The sequence below is a fragment of the Notothenia coriiceps genome, unplaced genomic scaffold (assembly GCF_000735185.1).
Source record: "Notothenia coriiceps isolate Sejong01 unplaced genomic scaffold, NC01 NC01_scaffold00016873, whole genome shotgun sequence".
NCBI lineage: Eukaryota > Metazoa > Chordata > Actinopteri > Perciformes > Nototheniidae > Notothenia > Notothenia coriiceps.
Window position 1 is genome coordinate 409,129 of NW_011349574.1, and position 8,804 is coordinate 417,932.

At 39.6% G+C, this 8,804-nt stretch overlaps 1 protein-coding gene across 1 annotated transcript in view; it reads left to right on the forward strand.

The window, feature by feature from the left end:
- The window catches only part of LOC104949920 (collagen alpha-1(XXI) chain-like), a 40,584-nt gene that overhangs the window by 29,828 nt on the left and 1,952 nt on the right, over positions 1-8,804 (forward strand). Inside the window, exons 21-23 of the mRNA XM_010776359.1 lie at positions 1,108-1,161; positions 3,384-3,437; positions 5,187-5,258. Of these exons, the coding sequence (XP_010774661.1) occupies positions 1,108-1,161; positions 3,384-3,437; positions 5,187-5,258 (180 nt within the window). The remainder of the gene's footprint in view (positions 1-1,107; positions 1,162-3,383; positions 3,438-5,186; positions 5,259-8,804) is intronic.

The window sequence follows — 8,804 nt, forward strand, 5'->3', positions numbered from 1 at the left end:
CAACACCAATCAAATGTGGCATTTCCAGTGTGCATACTGCTGGTTTAGCTCCTTATTAATCAATAGAAAAATAAATGGAATGATTCTTGTTTCTTGAAATTGTGTATCATGTTTCTATATTGTCACAATCACTGTTTCAGCAGCACACTATCATATTTATTATTGGCTTGTGTTAACCTCTTACAAACTGAAAGGGCAAACATGTGGAGATACAAATGTCAACATGAATCATTCAAACCCTTAAGCTTTGAAATCGTTCATTTCCTATTTGTGAAACTGTGCCATGAATGATCATATCATTATGAAGAAAAATAGGCTACCACACACTAGATGAATGCTCCCAAAAAATACTCAACATGGGAACAAGGTCTAAATAGATCGGATTCAACCCAGATGTGAATCCCATCAATTACGTCAACATGTTCTTAAATTATCTTCAAAATATACAACCTCCAGTCCATAGCAATCCAATAAGTTACATTTAATATCAATCAATGGGATGCTTTATAATACCACAAAGGAACATGACCTGAATCGCCAAACATACATTGTTGTGCTATCATATTAAAGGAATGATAAACATGTTTTTTATTATGGTTTGCCTTTTTATTAAAATGAGGCTCAAATGCCCTTGCAGTCAATCAGTATATGTATTTGTGTTTGTGTGTTTGTGCCTGTGTGTCTGTGTGTGTCTGTGTGTGTGTGTGTGTGTGTGTGTGTGTGTGTGTGTGTGTGTGACTCTTAAGAAGGCTACTGGGAATATAGGGCTATTGATATAGCAGAAGGCTTTGTTGAAAATGCAAACTGGTGTGTGTTTGTATGGGCGTGCATAGGTTTGTATGCGATTGTATGTGTCTGTGTGTGTTGGTGTCAGTGTGTGTGTGTGTGTGTGTGTGAGTGGACCTGAGCCATCTCATTTCTTCCTCAGTGCCTCCTGACTAAGCCGTCACACACTCTGTCACATTCAGCCCAAAGCAGTGTGCCTGTCTCTTTCATCTCATTCTCTCTCTCTCTCCCTCTCATTCCCTCCCTCTCTTGTCACCCCCCCCCCTTCCCCTTACCCTTCCCCTTCTCCTTCTCTCACCCCAATATTCTTTCTTCGTCCAGGGAATCCAAGGACCCCAGGGGCCGCCCGGAGAGAGCGGCCACGATGGTCCCAAGGTCTGTGTGTTGAACGTTATAATTAGTTATTATGCTAATGGCCTGCTTCTCCCAAGCCGCTCGGCTATTCTCAGTCTGTACCCTCCCTCCCTGTTCCGTTGATGTTCCCGTAGAGAAAACTGCATTTTGCTGAGAGGGAGGCAAGTTGTTTAGAATCAAATTGAAGGTGTTCTTGCTGAATATGTGATTCATTCCATTCTGCCAAGGACAGTTCATTTGAAATGTCGTGGTGTTTTGTATTTCTCCCCTTCAAAGTGCATCTTTTAAAAGATGTATGCAAGTGAGGACTTTCAATAGGTTGCTTAATAAGGGGGCTTGAAGGGGTACTCTAGTGATTTTACTATTTAAATATTTCAAGTTAGGGGATTTGCATGAAACAAATGATAATCAGAATTGTCCAAATCAAAGCAACAGACCCAAAATGCTAAGTAACCTAACCTTTATCTGGAGGCGTGTGGTGCAGTAGATAGAGCCTTGGTGTTGGGATCAGGGGGTCACAGGTTCAAACCCCACTGCAGTCAGCATGTCGTTTTGTCCCTGGGCAAGACACTTCACCCCAAATTGCTCCTGTGGGGATTGCCCACAGTATTGAGTATGTAAGTTGCTTTGGATAAAAGCGTCTAACAAGTAACATGTGATGTAAAGTGGAGTGCCCTGTTTTGAAAAGCACAAGAGGCCTTCTTCATATTTCCATGACCTAGAAAGGCACATTTCCTTTCCCCCTGGACTTTGTATACTCAGTGCAACATGCAGGACACAAAGATGGGAAGAGAGTGAGTGAAGGGTGGGAGTTTCATGCAAATACAGGTGAACCCTTTGCCTTTAGTATGCTGAGAATGAGGAGCAGAATGGAAACTACTAATTGAATCAGTCAGTAAGCACACAAACATAGATATACACACTACATAAACACTTCTAATAGTATACACATCCTGACACCTGGAGGAGAACTTCCCTGTCAGCTGATAAATCCCCACAGAAGTCGGCAGGCTGATTTCAATCTGTAGCAAATAATTGCAGATGGAACACATTGGACAACAGCACTACATGATCCTCTGGTTTCATGCATACCAACATCAGGCTGCTGCAAAATATAGCATCAACTTCTGTTGTTCTGGAAACATCCGACGGGTTTGGTATTTGTTTTGTTCCTGCTTTACCTTAGTTATCCTCAGAAAGTGGACACACAGTTCCCTTTTTACTCTTTCTACACATTCAAAGACACAAGATTATACATCATCAGGATTTTAATACAAACAAATGTGGCCTTTTTTTACACCCTTAATTATGAATGTAATAAATTGGATAGCTACTTCAACATGATCATAATGAAGAACTGTTGTTACCAGATTATTAGACTTTTGCTGAACATTGGCTGCATTACACAAAATTGCACTTTTCATTTACTACTTTAAATCTGTGATAAAACCACCAAAAAGTATCCTTCACATCAAATAACATACTGTCACAGAAATACTTATAGTACTGTATAAGGAGCTTATAAAAAGGTAAATCCACCCAGCAGTACATAAGTAGCCTTTACATATATAATCCTCCTCCTTTTTTGACAGCTTACACGCTAATGTGTCAGTAATAATAGCTGATGATGCAAATATGATAATATATTGATCTGAATAGGGCCACTTTTATTCCGTGACACTTTAATACTTTTACTGAGACCTCTGTTATTATACTCACATGAAAAAGAAAGGACACAGTATTTTCACATTATGCAATTTCTACTTCTTCTAAAATTGTTCTTCCATCAACATCAAAATTCTCCGATATTTTAGTCAACATGACACAACCGGGCTCCACCAAAGTAAAAGGCAGCAAAGTCAATATCATCGCCTGATCAACACTTTTAGTTTTAATGCTCAGTGAAACTTTCTCTTCTAAATGAAAGCTTTCTCGTGATGCACCACAGCTGTTAGTAAGGGTTTAGACCAATCATGTGACTAGGTGAGAGGATAATGATTGATCACCTCACATTGTGATTTATATTCCACTGCCAAAAACCTTGTGTCCATGCTTTGCTGAAACCACACTTTGATATGCTTCTACTGACCTGTGTGTGCTGGTCTTTAGATTTATATGGTTAAAAATAGTCCTACAAATGTAGTTAAGTATTATATTTGGTAATAATTGTTGTCAAGCTTATGCCCTCAGAAGAATTTCCAGACAAGTGTGTTGTGTTTTAAATGTTTTTGTGCTTTATTTAGGGGAAGTGTGGAGATCCAGGTGTCATTGGTCCTGTTGGTCCACCAGGCCAGAAGGTGAGTGGAGCAACAGATTTTTGGCCCGATGAAATTGTTTCCTTTAACCTCTTTCTTCACTGCTTTCCAACACTGCATCATTTCCTCCTCCTGTATCGCTTTTTTAATTTATTCTCACATTAGATAATTACATACATTGCACGGGGGAATGGCTCGCTAAGTGGAACATCTACCTACAGACATCTGTTAAAAGCACTGATTAACAAATACCTGTATCTCATTTGTTAAATCTTTTAAAAAACTACATTTGTTGTGTTACGAGTTGGGTTATGTGCTGTAACCATTTCTTGAGGGACAACAGTGTATGTGCCCATCGAGCATTTCTGGGCAGCCCCTTCGGCTGTAGGGTGGGCTGCCAGATACAGTTTCTGAGCAAATGCTTTGGTTATGGTCTCTGTACAGGCATGACGTTTCCAAACCTGGCAACCTCAACAACTAAACAATGGTTTCATAATTTAACTTTCCACAAAGCCAAACTGTGCCCCTGTCTCTGGTCATTATGCAAAGCTAATCACATCTGGGTCTGACTCCATAGCTGCAGATGAGTGGTGTAAGTCTTCTGATCTGTCTTGAAATGAAGTTTAAAGAGGAAACTGACACTTTTGCCAACCTCAAACGATGTCCCCCTTTTTTTTGGGCTTCATATTGAGCCCTCATTTCCTCCTGAGGTTGTACCATGTGGTTGACAGAATTGCATAGCAGAAGCAGGTATCTAAATGTCTGTGATGTCATTATTCTTCAGCCATTTAACTGTGCATTTAATGCAAGTCTATTGCCACAAATGTTGTCCCAAAATGATAAAATATTCAGAACCTGAGGTGTGGCCTTAAGTTTATCTTCTATACTGCACTGGAACCTCTTCATAAAGCATCTGCTTTCTCTCGAAAGTCACATAAGACCCTCTGGAATCACTCCAAACCAATGGCTCAGATGTAGAGAGCAGCAGGTTTTGTTTCCTTCTCCTGCGGTGTCCCTCGTTGTTTTACTCTTTGACTCTCCCCATATGGTCTCTGCTACAGTTTTCTGTCCCTTAGCCTCCCCTTGCCAAAAGCATGCAAAATAAATGCACCTCTATTCCCCAGTCCCAGTTAGTTCCTATCACAGTGAGCTTTTGAAAATTCAACATGGCGGTCGGATTAGTGAGGGCACTACTGATTCCTCCCTGAGGGATCAGGGTGACAGCTTTTGCCTTTTCTCTTAAACCAACCTCATTCTCCTTCTGTTTCCTCTCAACCTGCTAGACAGTTCTTATCCCAACAGCCTGAAATTCGGATCTTGCTGACGAGTAACAGCTATTCTTTGTTTGTTCAGTGACATGTTTTTAAAGCAATTATGCCCATAAATGTCAACCATTGTGAGAATCTGAGTCTTTCTTTTGTGCTACTGAATTGCAGGTAAACTACATTCTTTTGAAAGTGGATCATCAAGCATTTATTAATTTTAGGAAATGAGTACTGAGTCGTTTGTAAAGAGGAGCTTGAAAATCTTTCAATCAAACATCTTTAAAACCCATATTTAACCAGGGAAGTTGTCACAGGGGATAGAATCAAAAACGTTCTTATACATAAACAAACACACCTCGAAAACTCTGAAGTTTTTTGCTCCCTTGATGGATTTTGAAACAAAGACAGGCAATTGTTTTCAATCTATTTTGAAATAAATGGCCAGTTTGAGGAATGCCAAGACATATGAACCTCACGACTGCTAGCCATTGATTTTAAGATAATCGATGATCTTTGACCTTTCCAGGGCTCAACAGCGGACTCGGGTTTACCAGGTCTGCCGGGTGCCATGGGGCTGCCGGGGTTCAAAGGTCACAAGGTGAGGGTCAATTCATATAATAACATTTATTCAGTGTGAAATGTATTATCTATACCGGATATCTCATGGTATTCAATGACACAGCTCTGCCATAAATAACTCCTTGTCGAGGTTTATAATGTTGAGGTTTTGTTAGCATTGTCAGGATTGGGTCAAATGAATTACTACGGTTTTAGTATGCAGCAGTGACGTGCGGTGAGGTTCATGGTTGATGAGGCACTGAGTCAGATTTAAAAATATTATATTTTGACCTTAATCAAAAATATTCGGTTATTTTCAAAAGCTATTTTAGTCTGATGCTTCTATTCATTTTAAACAGACCGTTCAACAAAAGGATATCCAAAATCTAAATATTGGATTGTTCTTTCTTAGTAAGATCCCATTTTCATTACAATTGTGGTCTTACCTTGACTTGAAGATTAAGTCCATGCTCTCCTTCTGGATAACAATCTCTATTAGTTTTTTGTAAAAGTCCTCCTTATCTTCCTGTAGTTTCAAAAGTCTAGTTTGTTGTTTGCGTGTAGTCCATTTAGCTTCGGAACCTTCCTAACCGAGTGAAATGACACGGAAGTCCCTCAGTGGCAGCCATGATAAGTGCCGTTCGAATTCTCTAGAATGATAGGAAAGGAGGTTTCAAACTTCCTTTATAACCTCCTTTAGCTTAGGAACCACTGAACCTCCCTAACCGAAAGGAGAGGAGAAAATGCTGCCCCGCAATGCCTTGCAGCCGCAGCATTTGACGTCACACAACAGTCGGCCGTTCACGGACACAAAGATTATGACGGAGAAATTATATCATGAAAGTTACGGTGCTTATTAAGCATTTGAAAACGTATGTGGTAAGTTGCCAAAGTGCTTTGTTTTGAACGTTCATCAGTATTATAATCAAAAAGAGAAATATGAACGTTAGTTTTTACTGAAATGATCAAATAAAGTTTATTTGATCATTTCAGTAAAAACTAACGTTCATATTTCTCTTTTTGATTATAATACTGATGAACGTTCAAAACAAAGCACTTTGGCAACTTACCACANAACGAGTGTGTTGATTTAGCTGTGTGTAATACTGTGTGCTGGTCCATGTCTTCATTCTGTGTGTGTGTGTGTGTGTGTGTGTGTGTGTGTGTGTGTGTGTGTGTGTGTGTGTGTGTGTGTGTGTGTGTGTGTGTGTGTGTGTGTGTGTGTGTGTGTGTGTGTGTGTGTGTGTGTGTGTGTGTGTGTGTGTATCTGTGAGTGGAGAAAGGTCGATTACCACTAGCAGCCAATAAGACACACCAAGGGAGAGAGGGGATAGGAATTGGCTAGTAGTGACCTTTAACAGACCACACTTTTTATTTTATGTGTGGCTTTCCAATTGCTTCCTGCAGAACCGTAACACACTTCTTCTCTCCTTCATTTTATACTGAATCAGAGCATTCATCACATGCTTTGATTGTTCAATTTGTGACTGATGCTCTGGTCACAAAGGTAGAAGTAGAACAAGGCGACATAAGGTGCATGCGATGAGATTGAGGCGTTGATATCTGGAATAGGCCCCATCCCGCTGTGACAGTGAAAAACCAGGTGTAACCAATAGATGTTTAATTGAAAACAAAATAACATATATAAACTGAAGCCCATGAAGCTTTTTCGATGTGTTATGCCATTTTGTCTCTATCCAAATGTTACTGCCTAAACGGTGTATTAGGTCACTGAAAACTGTACTTTTTTAAAACTCCTGTAACTTTTGTAAATCAGTGGCCAGATTGGTTTCAGATTGGTTACTGGCTTGTAAAGTCAAAGTGTGCAAAGTTATCTCCATTGTGAGGCATCAATAATGAGACTACATGCTGCGTGGAACAGCAGTTTAAATGCATAGTAACCTTTACAACAGGAGTTTTTACAGGTTTACGCATACATTTACAGTTACCCTTTACTATATTGAGGATAAGAGGGGATAATTGCTAAGGAGGTCACTTACCGCTACGCTATCCAACACTATTTAAACAACACAGTTGTGGCAACATTGTAGATTTCTCTCTTTTTTAACAGAAGGAGGAAAACCCATCACAAAAACGCCCATGTATGTGTAGACTCAGACTTCAGACATATTAAATGTTTTTGATACAGGACTGAAAAATGAACATGTGCATATGAGTTTCTAGTAGAAGTGTAAAGAAGAAATACCTGGCATCCTTTTGTGGCAGTATCTCCTCTCTCCCCCTAAAAATACACTGAACATGAGAATATGTACAACTTACAGTTATATCATTGTTTTGTTTTGAAACTGGCAGTTAGATCGAGAAAATATCATGCTGTTCGAGGAATTAAAGAAGAAAAATAGCATCAGTGTCCTGTTGACAGCATAGAGAAAACAAAACCTAGCATTTGAATCATACTGATCTGGATTAATTTATTGTATTTATGAGCCTTGGCGTTCTTTTTCTGAAGTGTGAAGGACAACCTTTAACACCATTAAAATGAATCATGTCATCTAAGCAAAAAATGAATAATACATAAACAAGTATTATGTTAAGTTGTCGACATTTCGACAGTACAGCGTGTAAATGTACTCCTGACAGCTAAAGCTATAAATCATTTATAAAGTGCATTGATATCTTGCCAATTGTAGACTTCATTAAGTCATTAAACAAAACCAACCAGGTCATTGGTTTTAATTGGTTCATCTACACTCAGTGGCCACTTTATTGGGTACACCTGTACAATCTCATACAAACCACTTCATCTGTTGTGCCATAAAGTTTACTTTTACGATGCTTATAAATGTTTGTTTTACTCTGTCAATTAAACGGTATATTTAGCATTGAGTTGTGTCTCTAACATTCGGCTCCCTTATGTACATAATTTACAATGTAATTTAGTCTAGTACAACAGCTCTGCATACCAGCGACGTGCAGTCAGGGGAGGCAGAGCCTCACCTGTCATACTCCAATGTAACGGAAAAACAACTAAAGAAAAACTAAATAGTAATAATAATAAAATGTCTCCACTGATCTATGATGTAAGTGTGATTTATGTATGATTCCAATCGCCTTTTAAAATCAAAATCAGCAAATTGTCCGAGCTCCGCTACAACTACGGGTAGCGATGAGAAGTGAGGCAAGGACGAGCTCTGCCTCTCGTAAGCCCACAGTAACTTGCTGGAGCATGGGCACTAATTTAGCGCGGGCACTTATTTTGTGAGCGCGCTCAAGCCAGTTACTGTGGGGAGAGGCACAGATGAGCTCTGCCTCACCTCAGAATGCGTCACCCCACAGAAATGGCTGGAAAGCGGGCCCTAAGCGCATGCCTGTTACCATCTCACTGTCGGTCACACGTGTAATGTTTGTAGATCCCTTTATTACATTTATCCTCGCCATCCATAGTCTCTAAATAACTTATTTAACGTATATATGATATTTAGGCTCTGTGGTCTCATCATATAACGCAATGGTTCTCAAACTTTTTCTGTCATTCCCCACTTTGAACAGGTGGGCCTTTTCAAGCCCCACCTGTTCCTCATCGCTCCAATAAAATGGTAGGCCAAGCTTAAAATTGTCAAATGTA